We start from the raw sequence: 25,323 nt of genomic DNA on the forward strand, positions 1-25,323 counted from the left end.
CTCATCCTCATCTTCGCAAATTAGCCAAAAGTGGCACAAGAAGCGAAGTAAAATAAAGGAATTCAATCAATCAATCAATCAATATAAGAAAGTATTCACTGCGTATGGCAAACAAACGACTTATCATCTTGAGAAAACTGCCAAGTCCGAGCGAAACGTAAACTACAATCGACACGTAACAGCGTATTCTGCACTTCCCAAGGCAGCTTTCAGACCAAAGCGACACTCGACAAAATGACATTTGCACACGAACTTTCAGAAATGAAATCAATCTTTCGTGCCGAAGTGACACGATAAACATGTCCACTGCTTGTCACACAGACTGGACCGTTTTGCCAACAGCTTGCATCCTATGGGTATCACTTATCGCACAACACTTGAGCAACCTAGTGTTCTGACGTCACGGGGGAAAGCTTTTTAATTTTAGGCTAAATTCCTACGTTGTTAGGTTAGGCTAGCTATATTTAGTTCTCTTAGCCTAAATAATAATTTTTCATTGTATTTATGCTAATGGAACCTAACCTAACCTTGTATGCATTCCTCGTCTGACGTCAGAACACAAGGTAGCAAAACTGTTGTGGGACAAGGATGACCCTGCATCCTATTGCCTCGATCTTTTTGTCGCGCATGCGCAGTCAAGGCCTCTTTACAGACTGGTGACGCTCGTGTCGCTTCGATGTGAAACCACCTGTCGTCTGTAGCGTGTCGCTTCGGTCTCAAAGCTGCCTAAAACAGTTATATGCTTAAGTTATACACAAATTACAGTTGTATATGAAGTCAGAGAATCCAAAATAACATTTGGTTTTTATTGTATGGCCACGGAAACAATATTCCCAGTATTGTTTGTACAGACAACAAGCTGCAAAGCGTAAATCCCATGTTGTGAATAAATTCTCTTGGCCATGTATTAATCTTCTGACCCTTCGATATGAGGCCTTTCCACAAGTCGTATCCTCAGAGGTCCATCAGGGGCGTACATGAACGTCACTTTGTAGTTCAGCTTCTCGTGGTGGAACTCCAGCTTATATGAACGCAGCAGCTGTAAAGAAATAACGAACAAGAAATTTGGGAACATACATTATTGTTCGTTTGCAATATGCATGAAACTTCCATACACTACCCTTTTGGACACATTAGATCCAGTTTCGGTCAAAATTGTGCTCTGGTGTACACTTCAGAAAAGGGCAGAATGAACAACACCATGCAAATAAGTATAGGCTGTCACTTGCTGTGCAATCTTTATTCCTAAATTCACGAGTTGTTTGGGTGGCAACATTGAACAACAAAATGTTTATTGCTTTGCAAACGTAGATCAATGATATGCGTGAACATGGGCGTAACTTGGGACCTAATTTTGAGGGGGCAGAATCAAACTGGACCTAATTTTGAGGGGGCAGAATCAAACTGGACCTAATTTTGAGGGGGAGAATCAAACTGGACCTAATTTTGTGGAGGCAGAATCTAACTGTACCTAATTTTTAGGGGGCAGAATTAAACTGGACCTAATTTTGAGGGAGCAGAATTAAATTGGACCTAATTTTGAGGGGACAGAATTAAACTGGACCTAATTTTGAGGGGGCAGAATCAAACGGGATCTAATTTTGAGGGGGTGGAATTAAACTGGACCTAATTTTGAATGCGTAGAATTAAAGTTGTACCTAATTTTGAGGGGTAAGAATCAGACTTCGGGCATAATTTTTGAGGAAGTGGAATCAAACCTGGGGCCTATCTTTGGGGGAAGAGACTCGAAAAGTTTTCCATCCCATAAAAATATCGTCCAGGATTATTTACTAAATAACTGTGACGTTTGAGAAATCACAAATATTACCCTTTATTACTTTCCTCCTCAGGTCCCCTAACTTGTAAATTTTAATTAACACGAACATTTTGAGGGGGCAAGTGCCCCCGCCAAGTTACACCTATGTGCATGAATCAGGAATCTGGGGTCAGGAAACTGGCTTAAAATAAATTTTTGGTAATTCAAAATACTAGAGGTGTGCGGAACAGAAAAGTCTTTGATTCGGAACTGGATAGAAACGCGCGTAATTTTTAAATTACGAAGTCCGGTATGGTGGGGGGGGGGGGGGGGTAAATCGCGATTTCCAGATTACATCTTTGAACTTTCGAGACGAGAAATGTTCGAAACTTCCAGACACTGTAAAAATCTCGAATTGTACAAAGTATTTCTCCCCTCAGGTTTCAGGAATAAGAACTGCCAATTTCAAAAATCTTCGACACTTTTCTAGTGCAGAAAACATCGAGAAATATCCACTTGTACACATGATCATTTGGAATTTCCTGTATGTTTCGGATACCATTTCCCGAGCTCGGAATCTGGACGGGACATTTTTTACCGATCCAGGTACCGACTTTTCGGGATGTCACGCACCAAAAAATCTTCAAAGATTTCATTAATCGCTATGTCCGCCCCCAATAATCTCTAATATTTATTCCCAACAAAGGGTTTTCCAACGGTAAGGTTGGATATATTCTGCACATCGAACTCTACACAGGGGTCCTGGATTCGAAACCCGGCATTGGGATTTTTTTGGAGTGTCCCTTAATCTATTTCATCATAACGTCACTCATCCTCATCGTCGCGATTAGCCAAAAGTGGCAGAAAAGCGACGCTAAATAATGAATCAAATCAAACTATTATACTCCATGAGGCCTTAGAAATATCGCTTCGCGGGCTTGCAGCAGACGACAATATGGGGGTGTGTCTGCGAGAACCAATCAGGTCCGCGAATGAGCGAGCCCGGTTGACACAGCTAGTTCGCTGCACCCTTCTGGAAGGGTGAGTAACCTCTGCCTCTCGCTACCTCGGCCTGTTTATTCGGCTGAGGAGCAGACGACACGAGAGTATCGACAATAGTGTGCGAGCGACGTCTGCTGTTAGTCCGCGAAACGCTCTTTCTAAGGCCTCCTGCAGTATAGCTCCAATTTCCTGATGCTATGAGACAGAACAACCGTCAGTCGAAGTCGGTATAACACGACAGATGGCCTGGTGACGAAACCGAATCCAGTGTGATTACAAGGTAAGCCACCTCTTCTGACGTAACAGATCATAGTCGATCGGTTGCCCACCTTTGCAAGAAGAACCTGTAGTTCCAAATCGGCGAATCGCCTTCCTAGGCACATCCTGGCTCCGTAACCGTACGGTAGAGACGCGAATGGGTGGAGTTTCGGTGTGGACAAGGGACAGCCTCCACCATGCTGCTTGTCCACCTTCAGCCACCTCTCGGGCAAGAACTCGTTCGCCCTGGAACGTACTCTTCCATGTTCCCAGTGACAATTGTTGGGAAGACAACCTGAGTCTGTAAAGAAAAACAATATAGAAGGGTAGAACGGTGTCTCCAAGTATCGTAAACGAGAAAAGAATTAGCAGCACTTGAAAGGATTATGAATTGAATTAAATGCAAAGCAACAATTAATACTGAAACAAGTGCGAAAAGAATAACAGTGAAGCGGATTAAGAGCGAAAGTAATGATTAAGGGGGAATGGATGCTAAGTCACAGACTTATAGCTTATTTGGTGGTCTCCGTGGCGAAGTGGTTAGCACAGCGCGCTACGACGCCAGGGGTCACGGTTTCCAATCCCGGCCAGGGCATGATTGCTCTTTATGATGTCAATTTCATCATATCATCATGCGTCACTAGGTACGTGAAGTTTTAGTTTCATTTTTAACTAAATTTCGATGTTATTTTTTACTGCAATTCGATGATATTTTTCGGCGGTTTAGGGCAAAATTCGTTGTTATTTTTACATGCATTTTTACTGTTTCCTCTATGCTTAAAATTTTCACATTGTTTAAGTTCGGGAAAATTGAGACAAATTTTAGTTTTAAGACCAAAAAGTAATAAATTTATGACTTACTTTTGTGGGAATTCGCCAAATTTCTTCCATTTGGAAAACCATTTCAACTCATCAGCCACTAAATATGAAATGTTTATTGAATGATATCACCCAAATCTTTGAACACAGTCATACACATCATATTTCCCTAAAAATGCCAAAAAATCCCTCTGCGACCTCAAAAATACAGTTTTGTGTACACACAAATACACGCCCCCTAAACCCCTCCCTTGCAACACAACAGATGCTTATGTCCCTGAAAACTTTTCCGTTCCTACGAAACTTCCCTTATGGGAAGATCCCTCAGAGAATTCCTTTTCAGGACGAGGTTAAACACTGTGAGTCATACTATCTGCGCCAAACTGCATAAATGAATCTTGAAAATCTCTTTTCAGTCGAACTTTCACCAGTTAGACTAGAAATGACAGATCTAATAGCATTTTAGGTAGTTCGTTTTCAACAGAAGAAATGTTATTCCCAGTTTATATTGCATATTTTGCGACGTTTTTCTCGTTAAGGTGCAAAATTCGGGGTTATTCTGAAAATGGCATAATTCGTGTTATTTCGCGATTCCGAACAAAGACAACTTGCCTCCTTAACCTACACAAATATATTTTAAACACTTTATTTTGCTTTCCCCAACTTTTCGGTGTTATCGTTAAAACGAAACCTTCACGTCTCTATTCATCACTCATCCTCATATTCACGATCACCCAAAAGTGGCAGAAAAGCCCCAGCAGGTTTATAAACATTTTTCCTCTTTCCCGAAGTAAAATAAACCAAATCAGTCAATTATAGGTTATTTCAAATGCATCCATTTTTCAAAGTAGTTCTCGAGGAACAACACAGCACGTTTTGCACTAATGTGATGGCAGTGGTCATTATTTATAAAAACAGGACAGGAACAGGATAGTCGCATATGCTCAATATTGAAATTACGTGATTACATAAACAAGAACATACTTAAGACAATTAACATTAAAAATGGTTGATGCAATTTACACAAGGGTAAATGTTGTGGGTGAATGAAGTTTACATTTCTTTATGTTTAATTTACCTTCGTTAATTTTACACCAGCTAAGCAAGTTATCCAGTTCTATTTGTAATACTGCATAATCGTTAGTACTCACGATATTTTAAAAGAATATCATCAACGAAGATTGAATTTTCAGATTTAGTAAGCAAGTCTGGCAAATCGTTATAGCTCTCGCCACGAAAATAGTCCACTCAAGGTCGGAGCTTCTTCCCCTTGCCTCCTCCACACCCCTGGTTCTCTAGGGTTGCCACACATCTTCTAAGCTGCTCAGTCGACACTTCGCGCTTTGTAAGTATGTGGTTGATTTCGTCGGTTGAAATTGTTGCTCATTGGCAACACTGCAGGTGGGTGCCGTGACCTTGACTGAACTGTTTTCGTGGCGAGAGTTTTTTTTTTTTTTTTTTTTTTTTAAGTGAAGATTAAATATAATATGGGCCAAAATTTCGATTCCTCCTGGACTCCGGGGACTCAGTTGACCTGCAGTCTTTGTAGAGTTGAATGCATAAGTGTTACCAAGCAAATTGCCCATCACCATGTTTATTCTAAATTGTTTTACGCGCAATGTTTTAAAAATCGAAACAAAAGATAAACAAGCTGTATTGCACTATTCGCTATACAGTATGTGTAAGGGTTATAAGTGGAGGTGAAGGGGAAAGGCTGTTGTCGGCTAATTTCTGTATTAATGTATCGTGGTGTACCGTGTCGAAAGACTTTGTAAAGTCTCTATGGGTCATTCCACCTTAAATCAGGCAGAAGTTGACCCTCATAGTCATAGATGATATTTGGTACACAGCTTTGCTGTAGGTACTCCAAAACCGACACCTGTGAAAGGATTTTTGCTGAAATATGATTATTACGTATTACATGACGGTTGTTCAAAAAGTCATTTTTGAGAAACAGGCAATTTTCAATTACGTATATCCCGGAAACGAAAGAGGAAAGAGAGTAGCATACTTTCAGATGATTAAATGTTGAAACTTAGTGAAATTTGAACACTATATTCAAATTTCAAGTTAGAACAGCTCAAAAATTTAAATAGATTTTTCTATTTTTTTGGATATTTTGAACTACAGTCCTTCTTCTTTACACTGAGAAAGTCTTATCGTTACGTTTTTCCATGTTAGGAAGAACAATTAAATTGAAATTTGTCCTACACCAGCAATAAACTGAACTGCAGTGGGCGTATGCTGAGACTTTTCATTCGTGTCAACTTGCTCTTTATTATCATATTATATTATTCTACAAAATATCCAGTTACTTACTCCTTTGGGTATATGATATCCTCCAATAATTGTATCATTAAAAAGTGTCCTTCCATTTCCTATAATTGTAGCGTAAACTCTGCGATGAAGGAGAATATTCATATTAGAAGCCTATATTTTGCCTAAATAATACATTGATACACATATAAGACATACAAAACTAATATGAATCTTCAGTTTGTATAAGATTAAATGATGTTTGCACTTTTACGATTAAAAAGGGTCGACCTCCTCCTTGATGTCTGAATTAAACAATTAATTATAAACTCATTCTATATAAAACAAGCCATGCATTGTCAATTTACATAAGAATGAATTATGAATGTCGGCCCTTAAGCGATCAACATAAAAAGCACAATATGCATAAAGCAAAGAACTTGAACAGTAGAGTATCCATAATGACGCCTTCAAGTTGACTCTAGTGCCTCCAACCGGTGACTCTTTCAAGCACAAACAGTCATGCCCCAAATGATCAAAACATAAGTAATGTACCTGATATTGAAGACGAGTTACATCCGATAGGAACACAATACAAACATTAAAGAGAGACCAACCGGCGGCCATTTTGGAAATATTTTAAAAGTCTTCTTTGATAGTATCACAAAGCAGCGATACAAAGTTTCAAAATATAAATACGATGTTCTATTGGCTTGGGGAAACGGCCCAGTCTGAGTGACAATCGACCGACATGAGCAGCTTGTCAAAGTCCGGTACGAAAGGTTACATATATTCTGAATATTCCTTTCCAAGTGACAAGTGTCGTTCTGTCATTTCGGTATGAAAGCTCCCTAAAACAACAATAACCTTTCAGTAAAAGAATGGGTGAAATAGCATTAATCCGCCTTTGTGAAATCAGATGAAGATCAGAGTTGCCAATGCTTGACAAGTCACTAGCACGTATTGATAAATCTCACTACAGTAACATTTTCTTTGCGATTTGTCTTCCAATACGGTGATGAATGAACATAAGCCATGTAGCAAACTAATCTTCTCACCTTAGTCACTGTTAGAAGTTCTACGCACCTGAACACTTCTCTTATAAATGCCTTCAAATAGTGCATTTCTTCGAGATGTTCCGCAGTTATTGCTGTGTCAGCAGATGGCAGCACTCGCTTCAGTTCTTCATAAACCTTCCGTTGTTCGTTTGGCCGCGTTGACAGTTGGTAAAGCATCGAAACGACAGTCATTGATATCTGGTAGGAAAGATTTGCATTTAAATGTCGTGCCTGTTGCGGTGTGTTCAGAAATGTGTAAAACGTCGACCAAATTCCCGGTTATGTACTATCGTATGAAGATATTAACAAAACTTTTTTGGTGATTCAATTAGTTTAACTTAAGTTTAACTGTGTTATCATGGATTCTCGATGAATTTAAAATTTTATTACTCAATAGTAAACATAACTTTTCAATCAATCATTGCACGAGAAGCTGTAAAAATGCTTGTACAGTGAGATGTACAACTGTGCTTACAGATTGTCGATTGCCATGATATCGAAAGATCATTTTAGATCGATTGTTGTAACCGAGATAACTAATGAACTGTTGAGCTACTACTTTCTCAAAATACTGAAAATAAGGTGAATACTTTCTCATTTGAACTGTATTGATGTTGCAAGTTACAGATCACCCTAGAAAAAATGAATGGTAAAAGCCACAGGCCCGGAACTAAAAGATCCTTGACCCCCTCCCCCCATTGTAAAAGACAATTGCAAATTATTATAACAAATAAATCATGCAAATCTGACAAAAAATATTATTTTGTAATACTGTACTATAAATTTTGTTCGGATCGTGCCAGATACTTGTGATAGCTGGAGTATCGAGCACCGCGGGTACTTACTGTTTCAATGCCGACTAGAATGAGGTCCAGGGCCAATATGCATGCGGTTTTCGTGTTGTTCTCAGACATTATAATTCTCTCCAAGAGAGACAAATCTTCTGATGCAGATGGCTTTGATTTCACTCTCTCGACCGCCATGTTTATGTACTTCATACACACTCTGAAAAAAAAGAGTGTAGAGTGTAATTTTATATTTCTCTTAATTTTAATTATTAAAAGTTTACCATTTTAACTTGCTGTTTGAGAGAACTTGCTTCAGATGTTGAACAACAGATTTCGTTTGATGCATTCGTTGTTTCGATTGATGCATTTCAAGATAATCAATTAAACTTGTATTTTTTATTTTTATTTTGCGTGGTGTGTGACTACTTCTGGAAAACACTTTCAAAACCTTTCGTTAATTCTTCTCAGTGAAAATAAACCATTTTCTAATTAATATTACTACAAATACGCTGCATGAACTGCACAGTATACCAATGAATTCGTTCATTGTATCCTCACATTTAATACGTTGGTCGCATAAAAATAAGTGGCACTGGCAAACCTTGAATTTGTATCGTGCATATGCATACATGCAGCATAGAAAGTACCACCTCAATGAACGTTTATTGGTGTCATACAACACATTTATATATTTATTTGAAAAATGCACTAATATTTTGTCCATAGGCTACAGAACACAAAACTGTGAAAACTTCCCAATCTGTTATCAATCTGTGAACTTACTCTCTAAAGAAGTCCATGTTCCGCACATACTTCGTCCACAGAGGCGTCGTGACGTATCTCCAGAACGGCATCTTCAGCTCCAGCACCGCAACGTTCCTCAGGGCGTATTGAGCGGCGTCAATTATCTTCTGCGGCTCCGAATCCGGATTCACATTTTCACCTAAGCACCCCAGCCTCACGTCCAGAGCGACTCTTCCAATACCTATAAAAGGAGTTGAGTTATACTTAGATTACAAACAAGGCGATGCTCTTTCCTACGTCCCACTAAGGCACACAAAGAGTATGTAAGTAAAAATCCGCATTATTCTCGATCTCATCCATACTGAAGATAACTTGATTTAGACCATGCCAGATCGCCCATATACCCCCGTAAAACCAAGTTGCTTCAAGTTAATCAATTACTGGAAGGAATGGCTGAGCCCCAGAGACGCTTATGTAGGGGCATAGTTGAAAATAATTCCCATTTGAAATCAATTACTAGAGGATACAGGTGAACAATTTAATTTTGTTTGCAATGTTAGTTGGGCATTAACCACTTTCTACCGCTTCTACACAGTCTTCATTTTGTTAATATACCACTGGAACGCGTACCCATGTAGCGGATGGAATGTTCCACTTGCCGGCGAAATTGTCGGCGCTGTACCAGTTATTACTACCGCAACACTACGTTTCGAGAAGAACTTCTTCCCTGTTTCTGCAATTGAGCGCCGTGGAGTAGTTGTTAGCGGCACTGGATTTGTAGTAAGTGTGGGTTCAATCCCCACCACCGGCAAAAGAAATGTTTCCCAGAAGACATGCTTTCTCGAAACATAGTGTTAGAGTAAGTATAGTTTAAAGCACTAGACAATGGATTATGTCCAATTAACATTGCATGCTAATGTAGACCCATTATCACTAACATTCAGAGAATTTATGAATTCCATACCTTATGTTCTGAGACGGAAATAACAACATACTGAATTAAATGTACCTCTAGCATTTAAGGAGATACGTATTAAAGTAATCTGTAAACTGGAAATGTTACTTACATTCCAAAGACCATTTGTGAATTTCGTTGTCGAAATTCTTAGGCATTTCGTTGTTCTCATCCATTAAAGTCTTCATCCTGCGAAGGAAATGAATAAACAGTTGCTTAACCACATATTAGAATGTTGACGTACCAAAGACAGGGCGATATTTAAAGGGGTAATGAGGGAGAATTTTCCCTCTGGTTTCTGCGCATTTCCCTTCTGGTTGCCAGGGAAAGTTACAAATGAATAATTATTTGTTATTATTACAGTAAAACCTCGTTAATCCGTACCCAGATAAGCCGGACTTCGCTTAATCCGGACAGGCAAATGGCAAAAAAAGGAGCAGAATGCAAGGTTTTATATGTGGCTAGAAGTCAACAAGAGAACTTCCAAAAGAAATGGCAGTCAACCACTGGTGAAATTCTGTTTTCCGCGGACTTTGTACTGCACTGTATAGTGTATTTAAGCCTATGCCCTTTAAATACACCACAATAAACGTGTTTTGTTGCTATAAACAGAGTTGCAATGCACGTTCTACTGTTCTTTTACGTTATTTCAGTTAATCCGGACATTCGTTAAACCGGTACAACTTATCTCACCTATCCGGATTAACGAGGTGTTACTGTATTACTAAATTCATGAAAGTTCCTCAAAGGCAAGATAAAAACGGACCGGTTTAAGACATAAAAGAAACCTGACCATTTTATAAATTATTATTATTATTTTTTGTGTTCGTAAACCTGTATGAATTTCTAAACAAATTCGGAAGAATCTACTACTCACATAAGGTTTGTGAGTTTTTTTTTTAAAACTTCATATTACACGTTTAGATAAATGGAAATAATGGAAAAGAATTAAGTTGTTGAAACCTAGATATCAAAACAACAATACCTTACCAGGGAGTCGAATCCAGAACACCAGGATTAGCAGGGAAGGTGTTCGGTTATGTCCGGTATGCCTTAAACTCAAAAACATAAAACTTGCAAAAGAATAGAAACTAGGTATACCTACATATGCAATATGTAATCTGTTCTCCTACCGTTCTAGAAAATCCAGTGTTACTTCCTCTATAGGCCTGATATATGATCTCACAATTTTTGGCTGAAGTACTGGTTGTTGAACCTTCTTTCTGAAAGCTCTCCATGGTTCTCCGTGCCTGAAAGACAACACTATAGTTCTAATGAAGTATTTGCATGCTCACACAAGCATTATACTGTATCTAAAAAAAACTTCATTCGTCATACTAATATATTTGAAACATTTATTTATAGACTTTCAACAGAGAGATATGTATCCAATTATAGAATGTGAAAATACTATTATACATGTAATCATTTATGTTTCTTGTCAAAGTTTTATTTGGGGAGTTCACATTATGCTCGCAAAGGCTGGTGTTAACTGGACCTACAGTTTAAAGAAAGATCCTTGAGTACAAAGGTTACAGCGTTACTACTATGCCAGCGGGAAGACCTTTCGATGTACAGGATTGGGCACGAACAACCGGTGGCTCGTGGCCGCGGTGGCTCAGTCGGTAACGCGTCTGACTACCATGCTCAAGGTCCCGGGTTCGATCCCCGGCCGGTTCAAATCCGGGAACTTTTCTAACGGTGGAAGCGGCCCCGGTGCCTACCCAGCGTCGAATAACATGGGTACCTGGGGGAAACCCTGGGGGGTAAAGGCGGTCAGGGGCGTGATGCTGATCACATCACCCCCACTCACGACCGGATCAAGAAAGTGTGGGGCGTTACCCCCACACCCCCTATACGCCTTCATGGCGTGGTGCTATGCACAGGGGAACACTTTACCTTTTTTTTTTTTACAACCGGCCCGCCTCCTTTCACTTGGTCTGATAAGAAACTTTCTCCTAAATTATTGTGCTTCAAAAAAACGAGAACAGGCAGAGATACGGCGGGAGGGATGACGTGACGTAGCCAGATGGAGAGAGTAGTGGAATGGGGGGGATGTAGAAGAAATAATAGTTTGAGAGTGTCTGACAAGATGAGCCGGATCGGTTTTTAGTGCCCAACCTTGTAGATGGTTTACAAATGGCCCTTTTAAAGAATTTTACATTCATGTAATTTTGAAAATTACCGTTTTATTACTATAGGGCTTTTCAGTTCTTACGGCGGGCGCTCTAGAAGCTGGCAGGGGAAGTGGGGAGCGGGGATTACGCAACAGACCAACCAGACAACAGCAGTGGCGCCGAGAGACACGACGCGGCCGGAAAAAGTACTACGTGAAACTCGTTCTACTGGCCGCTACGTTTCATATTGTGCTGGATTGGTCGCTTGCCCGCTCCCCACTTCCCCTGCCAGCTTCTAGAGCGCCCGCCGTAAGAACTGAAAAGAGCTATATAAACAATGATAATTATGCATAATGAATAATATTTGAGTTGAACTAATCATGTACACGAAATAATGATTCATTTTAAAGATATGCCTCAATTTGAATAGCTTGCTTTCCCTCGGAGACATTAGAAGATTATTTTTCTAACATCTATGGCCATTATTGCTTTATAGCTTGGGAGCGAGTCACAACTCTTGAACGACCCAATCAACATGCGAGCGGATGGCGTCATCTCAACCCACCACCTATCGCTAACCTTCCTGCTCACGTTCTACACCGTTGGTAGGCTTGCTAGCCAGACTCTCACATTTCGATAACCTGCTTCTGCTCTACTTACACTGCAATGAGGCCAGGCTGTTCCCCGAAGAAGTCCTTCCTTACGACGCTCTTGTACTGCACCAGACAGGGCATGGATGGGCGATAGGGCGTGGGGCCCTCGTTCCTGTACACCTTCTCTATCTCATCGGCATCGTAGACGAAGAGGAGATCGGGTCTCCCTATTAGTCCAGACAGCTTCACTATTTTTCCATACTGTTCATAGAAAAGCCTTGTTACTTTTGCCACATCCGATATGTCATATTGCCCTTGAATGAGAAAGAAGACCACTCTATTCATAGAATGTAGACCTTGAATGTGTTTATTCTTTGTAGATTTCTTTAGTTAGAACTGCATAATTTGTACTCATGTCCAGATATTATTAGAATTGAAGACTAAAATTTCTAAACGCTGTGAGTGCCACAATAATTCAAACACAGTTTTTCACGTTAAACTGTGAAATGTGCCATGCTTTATAATGTGGTAAACGTGAAATGTGGCTGGTAGCCCTCTATGTTCAAAGGCCGTGTAAAAAGGTCACTAGTGTGAACGTTCTTACGGGCTGATGTGCTGACCGATGCGATTTCCCAACACTTTCGTTTTGGCACTTACAGCGTTTACCACTTTTAGTCCTCAATTACACTAGGGAACATGATTTTTGCCCCCGTGAAAATAATGACTGTTTCTAATGTGTTTTGTAGTGTAGTAAGCGAAACTAATCCTCAAAATTCTCCTACATGTAAAAATTTTTCATAATGTCAATTTTTAATAAAATAAAATTTAAGGTATAAGGTATACGAACATTGGAAAATAAGGCTATATGTTTACCTGGAAAAGAAAGGGAAAGAATTACTTCATTCGAAAAGTTATGTAAATTTATATATAAGAGACCGATACACCACAGCGAGTTCCAAAACCCCCACGCACATAGGTTGTAAAGCACCAGATGAAGATACCGCAGACGAGCCGTCAACATCAATCAACGTAGAATACCATTGTGACGAACAAGATGATGGCGTGCACCTCATTATGCATGATGAACTAAGTGATCTTATACGTGATTTAAATTTGGGAAAAAAAGAAGCAGAGATTCTTGGTTCAAGGCTTCAGCAGTGGAAACTCCTTGCGAAAGACACAAAAATTTCCATTTATCGAAAACGTCACGAACAGTTTTCCAAGTATTTCACAATGAAAGAAAATATGTGCTTCTGTGTAGATATCGTTTCCTTAATGAATGAGTTCGGTGTTCGACATTCAGTACCCGATTGGAGACTGTTCATAGACTCCTCAAAATTAAGTATGAAAGCTGTATTGCTGCATAATGGCAATGTTTTACCATCAATTCCTTTATTCCATGCTCTAAATACAAAGGAAACATACGAAACAATGTCTGCTTTGTTAGCAGCTGTAAATTATAATAAACATGAATGGGAAATCTGTGCTGATCTCAAGGTTATTGCCTTGCTCACAGGATTACAGGGAGGTTTTACGAAACATTGCTGCTTTTTGTGCCTGTGGGACAGTCGCGACACAAGTCGTCATTTTGTACTTAAAAATTGGAGAAAAAATGTGAAATATGTGGCGCTTGTTGATCCAAAGAAGATTCTTCTCCCACCACTACATATTAAATTAGGATTGATGAAGAACTTTGTGAAAGTGAATAAAGATGGCAGTGGATTTCGTTACCTCCAAAACCTTTTCTCGGACTAGACAACAAGCAAAATTGAAGGAAAGTATTTTTGTGGGACCACAAATTAGAAAACTCCTGAAACACAATTTTTTTAAATCAAAGCTCCAAGACGTCGAGCTGGCAGCGTGGAGTTTCTTCAAAGCTGTGGTGAATGGATTCCTGGGAAACAAAAAAGAAGAGAACTATGAATTTCTAGTTTCAGAGCTACTGAGGTGTTGCAAAGAAATGGGTTGCCGAATGTTGTTAAAAATGCATCTTCTACATTCTCATCTTAAATATCTTGAATATTTTCCACAGAATTTAGGTGATGTAAGTGATAAACAGGGGGAAAGGTTCCATCAGGACATTTCTGACAGGGAACGTCATTACCAAGGACGATGGGACCCAGCCATGTTAGGGGATTACTGTTGGAATACGAAACTAGAAAGTAGCACTGAATATAAGAGACGTTCATTGAAAGGTAGACATTTTTTACCTATTCTCAAGTAAACGTATGCTTTTGTATTGTTCAAATTTCCTTATCTGTAGCAAGCTAATTACTTTTGACTAGTGGTTGATTACTAATTTCCTTATAAAATGATTCTTTATATTATTTACATGTACTTACATGATGTGCAATTCATGGCTCTGTACATTTGTTACGCACATTTCCATGTATACTGAAATCTAGCTGTAAAAATAAAATCTTACGTGTTAGAGCATTTTTTTTGTTATTTTTGAATTCAGCACACTTGTTTCCATAAGAGGCAACTAATTTCGCTCTGGAGGCAAAAAAAAATATTTCATTTGTTCCCTAGTGTTATTAAATCAAGAAAACTTAGGTGGGCAGTAAAGGAGAGTTTACAGAATTCGTGTTGGAAAACCTAATGGTAGGAAGGACAAGACGAAGATAGAGGGATAATGTTGAGATGGACCTGAAGGAAATCGGTAAGTATGGAAGAGATTGGATTGATCTTGCCCAGGATAGGAACAGATGGAAGGCTTGTGTTGCTGCAGCCATAAACCTTCGGGTTTAAGAAAGCTAGAGAGATAGTTAGTTTAGGTGAATCGTGACTAACTAAGGAAGATTAATTAGTGAACAAATAGAAAGAAGAAGCGATACTGAGGCTCGAAACCGGCACCGACTGCACCAAGATTGAATGAAGTCCTGAAACAAAACCTTAAGATACCCCACTGCATGAAACTAGTGATGTGCGTTTACGCGTAAACAACGATAGTCTACGTTCTACACGTAGACTATTTTATTCACGTAGATGACGTAATCTATGTAAACAACATGGCGAAAGGTGATAACTTAACAAAGAGCGGCGTGGAAGTAAAACGAAATTATACTGCGTATCAGTTGCTGATGTGTAAGAAGAACTTTTCATACGCTCCCTTCCAAATTCGAACAATTTCTCACCTAGGAAATAAATCTAACATAGGAAACATTCTAGTATTTTATGAGAAGAAGACTAACGTTGCCTCAGGACTGCCATCTGTTGTATTTTGCATACTATTTATCTTCTTCCATAGTTGATGATACAAGAGAAGAAATTTTGTTGTAAATTGGATTCTTTTCAGTTCGTTAGGAACCAATATAGGTAAAAATGTCACTTTCCCTTCATGAAAGCCTTGAAAATTAATTTTTAATGCACTTTAGATTGTCTACGTAGTCTATGTAAACTACAACCCAGTGTAATGTACGCGTAGATTACGTGTAAGCAACGCACGTAGACGTAAATTTATAGTGTACGGCACATCACTGCATGAAACCCACCGTCAAATTATCTGAACCTCAATGACATCATGTCACACGACAGAAAGACAGTCGGCTCGGCGCCCGAGCGCGTTTTGTGGATGACTTTCAATCTCTATACCGAACTTCCCGGGTTCGATTCACGGACCTGGGCATGGATGTTCTTTGTGAGTGTCCTTTCATCCATTCCATCTGATCATCACTGTTCCTCATCGTCGCGATTATCCAAATATGTCAGAAAAGGCGACGCAAAATTAGAAAAACCTCATGATGTATAAAATTATATAACACAGTCAATTAAAATAGTTTGTCTTTATTCATGTGCTAGCCACACAGCCATATGAATGCCATTATTATTGAAAAAATAAAATTAATTATGATTTACAGCAACATTAAGTGCGGAAAATAACATCTTGCAAATAGCGTACAGTTTGATTCACACACTGCTAGCACATGAATAAAGAACGAACCCTTTTTATTTACTGTGTTATATCATTTTAAAAATCATCAGGTTTTTCTGTCCCACTCTGCACAATTACGACAGGCGCCATACCACATGTTCGCCAGCTTAGCCGACCTCCGTGGCGGAGTGGTTAGCACATCGCGCTACGACGCCAGGGATCCGGGGTTCGAATCCCGGCCTGGGCATGTGTGTTTGTGAGTGCCCATTCATCAATTTCATCATGTCATCACTCATCCCCATCTTCTCAATTAGCCAAAAGTGGCACAAAAGAGAAGTAAATTAAACTAAATCAATCAATCAATCAAATTTAATCAATTGCCATCTTGTCTTCTAAGACCTTACCCACAAACGGCATCACCCTCCACGTGTTTCCTATGAGAGGAAGAGGCTTCGGTCCGGGAACCTGGCTGTAAGGTCTCACCCCTTGAACTTCCGGTTCTGATTCGATGCTCACTTCCGTCACTCCAGTGGACCTGCTCCTACTCAGCTGTTGGGCCACGTTCGTCAGTCGTTTCCAATTGCGAGTTGGTGTCAGAAGCATTCTCGATCCACTTTCCATCTCAGGGGGTCACGACGCCTGAAAGTACGAAATCAAAATTTGTTCCAAGTCCACTTTCCGCTCAGATAGGCTAATCGGGACCGGGCCTACGCTTTAATCCACATAAGAGAGAATACATGTCTATTGAAATGTCAGATTTTTGGTCCAAATGACACATTTTTACAAGATATGTTGTGCATAAATTACATTCTGAGTTATGAGCCGTTCCTCTCTATAGGGTCTCGGGCATTGAAGGGGTTGCTTGCCAATATTGAAATGTTCTAGTAGTAGTAATGTTCTGCTACTAGTAGTAATAGTGGTATTGGTGGTATGAAATACACAGTTATATCTCATTCACTAATGTTTGTGTAACTACTTTATCCTGCACCCTTTAATTAGTGCATTTTTAGACAACCCTGATGTACCATCCTCCCCCCTCCTCCTTGACTGCACCCGCGTTCGAATCTCAGCCTTGGCATGGGTGTTGTTTGTGAGTTTTCCTTCATCAATTTCATCACTTATCCTCATCTCCGCGATTAGCCAAAACGTGGCAGGAAGTGAAGTAAAATAAACCAAATCAAATCAAATCGAATTCTGGACTGCACCATCCATGCCCCATCTGCAATTTTCATTTCTAGCATATAACTGCTATACTATTATACTTCCTTTGTCAGTTAGCATGTGCCGATGATATGAATATGACGATACAGTAATTTTATTGTTAACAGTAGACCTGCTATAGTAAAATTATTGATGTGAGTTGTTGCGTACTTGCTGTGTGAATGCAGCGAAACCGCTGGCTCTTTCGTTAACCTTCTTTCTTACAAGTGATGACACTTCATGGGGCTTATCGTTCGTAATTGACCTTTATGTAGAGTGAGATTACTTTCGTAACATCTCTGGCTGTCTTGCATTGGCAGCTTTGGCGCGAGTCATAACTCCCGGAGCAGCCAATCAACAAACGAGCTGCTGGCGTCATCTCTACCCAGCACCTATTGCTATCCCTGTTGCTCGCGCTCTGGGCTGTTGGTAGGTTCACTAACTGGACTCGCGCGGTCAGCTGGAGTTGTTATGAAAATAATCTGACTCTACTTGTATATTGTTCGAATCATTTCCAGTAAATTATGCAACAAAATCTTGCATCCTTTTCTCTTACGAACTCTCTGGTTCTCTTCCGTTCGCAACTGACTTGAAGGCATATTGTCAGCCATTGTATATTCTTCGATTGTGACGTCCTCACATTTGTTACTTGGAGGATGCAGTCGAAATTGTTGGCTAATGAAACACGTGGGATATCCTCCTGCTTGTGGTTTAGTATCTACAGAAACTCTTATATTGATAAAACCTTGCTGCATTGTCTAATAAGATTTAATATGCCACTTTGGACACTCATAAGCTTGGAGGCCCACGGAAAACAGTGATTGATAAGGAGTAATCGTACACAATTATATGTTACACGCTTCTTGATACCTTATTCCATAAAATAGCCCTCATAACTTTAACAATAAAATGTATAGAGTCACAAGACATTACTTTTCAAATCCATTATAACACATGTCTTGTTTCTGAAATATCAATGACGGAACTGTTCAATTAAATAGGAGCCATTGCCAAACTCTGAGATAGCAGGGATCATTTAGACAAAATTCTGTCCAAATCCACACAACCATATATAAAATTGAGAATGGTGTCCTACGTGAGGGACGCTACGCTTGTATGGGGTTCCGAACCACTGCATCGGTGTATAAAGGGGTGACCTTATCTGAAGTTACTCAATTGTCAAACTCTTCCACTTTCAACTGTAGGCCCAGTCCCGATTAACCTTTACATAAAGTGGATTAAACAACAAAACCAAATGTGGTAGACGCTGGTCTGCAGTTTTGCAAGCTAACGAGGCCGTGCCGCCTGAACCCAACCACAGTCAGTATAATCCTCTGTGGGTCATGTGTTGTTCTTCCATATGTGTTTGATTGCCCCTTCTACATCTCATCACCAGTCATCATCATCGTCGCGATTATCAAAAAGTAGCAGAAAAGCGACTCAAACTAAATCAACATCAACGAACCACTGGACCGTGGGTCTAAAACCCAAAACTGAGATTATAGGCGTAACTCGGGGGGAGAGGGGAATAGTTGCACTACCACCCCCAATGTTGAGGTTTTTTAAAATTTGCAAGTTTAGGGTATTTTTGTTAACCTCTTGAGACCCGAAGAGCAAAGTAGTGAATTTTATAATTTCGGTAATGTAACAGTTATTTAGAAAAATATCCTAGACGCTATTTTTATGGGAAGGAAAACGTTTCGATTCTACCTCTCCCCCGCACACACAAACAAACACAGTTAGGCTCCAAGTTCGATGAAAAAAGCTTATATTGTATCCAATTACAAAAAAATTGTGGAGGGGCGTTTCGAACTGGATACAGCCCCGAAATAATATCGTAGATAACGCCACTGTATTCAACGTGAAAGTCGTAATCATTCAACAAATAATCAATATTCTAGCTTACTTATATATCAGCACAAATAGGTCCTCAATTGTCTACAGAATGGGTCAACACCGAACGTTTTGGAACTCTCACTGGGGATCGAACTCAGCACCGCTCCCTCCACAGGCGAGAGAGCTAACCCTCGGCTAAGTGGGCGCTAAATTAAATAGCTCTTCCACAAGGCCAGTACTGTAACTTTCGAGGCGTACCACGTACTAACTCAGGCTTTGTCTCTAAGATGCTAATATTTTCGGTTATGTGGATTTTACGATATTTTTAGTAAAAATCTGGGGATTCGAACTCAAAACAGGTCACACCGAGAATTAAGATTGATTGATTGATTTGGTGTTTTAAGTCCACTTTATGCACAGTAAGGCTAATCGGGACTGGGCCTACAGCTTAAAGTGGGATCAGAACCACTATGTGCCTCCACCCGGTATCGAACCCGGGACCGAGGATTAAGACTTAGGTTACTGTAGTAGATGAATGAGTTAAGCTTTATATGAATTAAAAAGGTTGATTTAGTTCTAAACATTATAAATTTACATGAATATAAAGTTTTTTTGATTCATTGATTTGGAGTTTTAAGTCCACTTTATTCACAGTAAGGCTAATCGGGACAGGACCTACAGTTTAAAGTGGGATCCGAACCACTATGTGCCTCCATCGGGTATCGATCCCATGCAACGACGCTACCACTGCGCCTTCGGGGAGGCACTTGAATGAATATAAAGGTTGATTTAGTTCTAAATATAAGATATGTTAATTGTAAAATTAATAAATTAGTTCTAAACACTTAAAGCTGACCGTGCTTAACTCATTCATCTACTACTGGTTACCATTATTAGTTTACCACAATTACCAGACTACTCTGATCCCGGTGGAGGCACAAGTGGTTCGGATCCCACTTTAAACTGTAGGTCCAGTCCCGATTAGCCTTACTGTGCATAAAGTGGACTTAAAACACCAACTCAACAACAACAACAGACTACTCTGATGTGTTTGTGTTACCACGGTTCTTTAGTCAGTTATCAAGTCAAGCAATATACTTACCAACAGAACAGACGAGGGGAAAATGAGCAGGAGACTTTGAACGTGGTTTCCGTACGACTGCAGCAAGGAAATATCTCCATGAAGCTTCGGCTATTCAAATTTACACTTCACAGTGTTGCCATCAATTGCAGGTAATTCGCAACCCAGTTTGCATATTTACTGAGGCTCCATCACCATTGCGTAACACGGGAGGAGTCTGCGAGTCCAAGAATCACGACAATGTGCGTGAGGGATTTGAAAATTTGATTCTTGCATCCGGTGGTTCATGAATGGACTTGAATATGTAATTCGTGAGAAAATATGTTGGCTCTAGAACGTTCAGGAATGTTGGATGAAATAAGACAACTCGAATAGCTATCCTTGCCTCTCTGGTACTTTTCTGACGTCTTGGTAATCGAAGAGTATCGGGTTCGATACTTGGCGGAGGCATATAGTGGTTCGTTTCCCACTTTAAACTGTAGTTCCAGTCCCGATTAGCATAGCTGTGCATAAAAGTGAACTTTAAACTCATGATTAGTGTATCACGGTTTTCTTCGCACCATTAATGCATCAGGGTTTTCCACACACCATTAATGCATAGGGTTTTCCGCTATGAGGGTTTACCCTGTGTAGTATACCGGTGCCATTAATGTATCAGGAATTTCCCAGCGCCATTACTGTATTTTCAAATGTGCCATTAATATATTACGTAAATTTAATTCTTGGAAATTTATTGCGAGACCGAAACCACCGTTTAATTTATTTTGCTTTCAGTTATTTTGTTTCCCATTTTCATTTCTTCACTTTCACTGTTCATCTGTTTCTTGTATTACATTCTTTCTCCCCATGTTCTATTTCGTAGCCTTCTAACTCTGTCCCTACTCATATATTTTGCTTCACTTTTATTTTCATTATCTCGGTCCTCATTTTCTCTTATGCTCTGTTCGACTCCCTAAAGAGACATAGAAGGCGCAGAAAATAAAAATATATAAGGATACAGATAAAGTATATACTATCCCTTTCATATTGAGTAAATAATCTTTTGCAAAATGACATGAATTGATATGTTTTAAAAATTCAAATTCATGCAACAATGAGACATGATTGTCAATATTGTTGGATTTGAAAGTACGTCGTCATGGTTGCGGACATCATAATTTTGGCATGTGTGTTATTTGGTGTATAGTGTTACAAACTCGGTGATAATTTTATCTTAACCTCCATTCACAGATAGAAGAGTTTGACCTAGTTAATACTGAAGTCGAAGATATCGAGAGTGTATACGAGGTGGAACCCAACAACGTTGTAGCAGAAGTTGGTGAGTAAGGCTACTTTTTTCTTATACTATACTGCGCGACAGCTAGGAAGGCTGTTGATTGATATGAATGCGATTTGTGAACGAGCGCACTGTTGCCAAACCGCACGACACGGGAAGTTCCGTTTTCTAGCATCCGTTTATTTCGATGGGCAAGCTGTAAACCCTTACATATCACGGCACCAACTGCAAACTGCGCCATGAACAGTGGAGATGTCTCTTTTTTGTTTCGCTTTTCCCCACCCTCGCAATCAACAGGGAAGAAATATTGACAACACTGATCGACCGTTATTCGCTGATTTTCGTATGCTTGGCCAGAGCTTTTCTGTTAACCGACTTCCGGATTGTCAGTTAAGCTCAGTGGGCGAGAACCCTTAAGGTATCCTGCAGACTTCTGGCACGGAAATTTCCGCTTCGGTTTAGCGCCTTTCCCTGTAGTATTATGCTCGATCTTGTAAATATGTACTGTAAAAAGGCGGTTTACAGTTTCATTAAATTCAAAGGGGCCCTAAATATCATTTTCAGGAGGGTAAGGGGCAATTTTCCTTGTATGTATGTAGTATGTATGTACGTACACATACATTCATGAAGGTGTATTTGGCGAGTCCTCGGACTACTTTCGCTTTTGTATGCTCTCTGCAACAATTTCATGTCTCCTGCCAACACTGTGTTCCAGAACAGATAGTGAAAGTAACAGAAGTTGGAAGAAAATAAGGATGACCTTGGCGAAAATAAATCGGAACTGTAGGACAACAAAAATTGTCCTTGGCGGCAGAACGTCCATCTAGGACTCGTAAATTAGACGAAGTTCCCATTGCTTCATTTGACACACAAATATCTGCAAAATAAACAAGTTAGAATCAATATTTACGATGCCCTAATGGTAATCCGAAGGTAGGTAGTTCAAATACCACGACAGGACGTCCTGATAGAAAGGGTGTTCCATGGTTTCATCTACCACTCCAGGAGAATTTCTGGGCGCTCTAAACTATTGCCCGCCCTTCCCTAGCGGGAAGGTGATATTTTGGAAAAACACCCTGTCAAACTCTAGTCTCGGAAACTGTATTCTTGCGGGTAAGCGAAGCTCTGGCGGCTGGACCGTATAACCACTATAATCCTGTGCAGGGTTCTGTGTTGTGTTTTCGTGTGGGCCTTACCGTCTTGTGTTCTGTTGTCTCAAGTTGTTTTTCAGTGGCTAAGTCTAATTGAGTAGTTTTACGTTATTTTTGCTACCCCTTGGCTTTATTTCGACGTGAGGATGAATAATGGATGGGAACAACACAAGGCTCTGGCTGGTATAATCCTCCATGGAACTTGTGCTGTATGCTGCCCATATATGTTTGTGAATCTATTACATCTTATCACCTTATCCATCCTTCTCCAAAGGAGGCAGAAATGCGAAATATAGTAAATTAAATCAACCATATGCATAAATTAATTTCGATGGTTGACTGGAACAAACAAACGAAAGGGCTGATCCCCACAGACTACCTATATACTTCTACATGATCATGGACAGAGCCCCAGTACACATGACTAGATTCAGCATGCTTACGTTGAAATCAAAACAAAAAATTGAGCAGATTTGAACCCAAGACGAACATTTTGATGTGTGAATGAGTTCAATTGTCTTTATCTTTTTAGTGTGTTAATTACTGAATGCATAATTATAATTCACTCATTATAATTCATAATTACTTTGATGTGTGAGAATGAGTAAAATTGTCTATCTTTTTAGAGTGTTAGTAACTGAATACATAATTATAATTCATAATTACTTTGATGTGTATGAATGAGTAAAATTGTCTTTATCTTTTTAGTGTGTTAATTACTGAATGCATAATTATAATTCATTCATTATAATTCATAATTACTTTGATGTGTGAGAATGAGTAAAATTGTCTATCTTTTTAGAGTGTTAGTAACTGAATACATAATTATAATTCATAATTACTTTGATGTGTATGAATGAGTAAAATTGTCTTTATCTTTTTAGTGTGTTAATTACTGAATGCATAATTATAATTCATTCATTATAATTCATAATTACTTTGATGTGTGAGAATGAGTAAAATTGTCTATCTTTTTAGAGTGTTAGTAACTGAATACATAATTATAATTCATAATTACTTTGATGTGTATGAATGAGTAAAATTGTCTTCATCTTTTTAGAGTGTTAATTACTGAATGCATAATTATAATTAATTCATTATAATTCATAATTACTTTGATGTGTGAGAATGAGTAAAATTGTCTATCTTTTTAGAGTGTTAATAACTGAATGCATAATTATAATTCATAATTACTTTGATGTGTATGAATGAGTAAAATTGTCTTCATCTTTTTAGAGTGTTAATTACTGAATACATAATTATAATTAATTCATTATAATTGATAATTACTTTGATGTGTGTGAATGAGTAAAATTGTTTTTATCTTTTTAGAGTGTTAATTACTGAAATATTTAGAAGTGAAAATGTAATGGAATTGTTATGTTATAGTAGTAATTATATTTTGTTTATTTTATTGTACTAGATTTTGCTGGTTAAGTGGTAGAGCAGCCACAGGCTGAACTTCGCCCATGAATAAAGAATTTCTAATTTCTAATCACGTAGAGAATTCATAGTTCTTTCAACCCACCAAACTTTGTATTTCTACTTAGAGTGGTTACTGAGATACCGATTCTAGATTTTCAGTTGTTATATTCCACTTGATTGGCCGGCTTGCGAATCAAAATTATTTATGTCGCGTTAAAGTAACATTTATTAGCTAGTAAATTTTGGATCTTCACATTTGCTACTTTCACATGTATCGACTGGTTATATTTGATCGATTGTTACTTCTCACGATCAGGCGGACAGACTAATCGAGTTTTTTTCTTACGTTGAGCAATCAGTGCACCAAATGCTTTTACTGTAACTTTGTAGGGCCTAGTTCCTAAGATCAGTGAACGGACGGACCAACAGACAGACACGTCGTATACAAAAGGACAATTTTTCAGCGTTTAGTTAGCAATCTAAAACGGAATAGAAGCATTGCTTTCATACATCGTGATTGCTTGCATTGTGAAATGATCGCCAGTGCATTGCGTTTGTGACCTAACGTGTGATGAGAGAAAGTATATCTTATAAGGAAAAAATAATTTAGTCTTTTCCTTAATTGTTTGTCGTTATTTACTAACAATACCTTAAGCAGTGACCGAAATCGAAGCCTTGATATTTTCCATTGCGATAAGTGACGCTCAGTGAAAAAGCAAGCAAGTTAGTGCTTGTTTAAATCCTGTGCTACCCACACAGAATTGCTACATTTGTCATTCTGCTGCACACATTGCGAAATTGTTCTCAATCTGCAAAGTGAAGGGATTGTGTGCACTTTAGTTTCCTTCATGATTTTTCCTTATCGTTTTGTTAGTGTTACGTTACTGCGTTCCCCATCTGAGAATTCAAAATTGTTTTTGAACCCAGACGTCAAATCTCATTTCTCTAATGTATCTTTCATTGCTTTATTATTTTCCTTTCTCTCTGATATTTTACTTTCATTTCGTGCTGGGTGATCTTTTTCTTTTTTTCTGTTCCCAGTTTTGGTTTTCGAGATCCCGCGGTGATTCAGTCAGTTAGGCGTCTAATTGATACGTGGAAGACCTGGATTCGATTCCCATGGCGGGCAATTTT

At 39.1% G+C, this 25,323-nt stretch overlaps 1 protein-coding gene across 1 annotated transcript; it reads right to left on the minus strand.

Annotated features, from left to right (window-relative positions):
• Positions 1-824: 824 nt before the first annotated feature.
• Positions 825-20,404, minus strand: LOC145989273 (putative cytochrome P450 301a1, mitochondrial). Its single transcript, XM_083124600.1, is given in 12 exon segments — positions 825-1,039; positions 3,088-3,263; positions 3,266-3,317; positions 6,155-6,233; positions 7,178-7,347; positions 7,995-8,154; positions 8,721-8,922; positions 9,749-9,825; positions 10,770-10,886; positions 12,414-12,660; positions 16,625-16,859; positions 20,359-20,404. Coding segments are annotated over 11 exon segments (1,629 nt in total). The 5' UTR covers positions 16,842-16,859; positions 20,359-20,404; the 3' UTR covers positions 825-907.
• Positions 20,405-25,323: the final 4,919 nt, after the last annotated feature.

The sequence above is a fragment of the Lepisma saccharinum genome, chromosome 6, assembly GCF_977018435.1.
Source record: "Lepisma saccharinum chromosome 6, izLepSacc3.1, whole genome shotgun sequence".
Taxonomy (NCBI): domain Eukaryota; kingdom Metazoa; phylum Arthropoda; class Insecta; order Zygentoma; family Lepismatidae; genus Lepisma; species Lepisma saccharinum.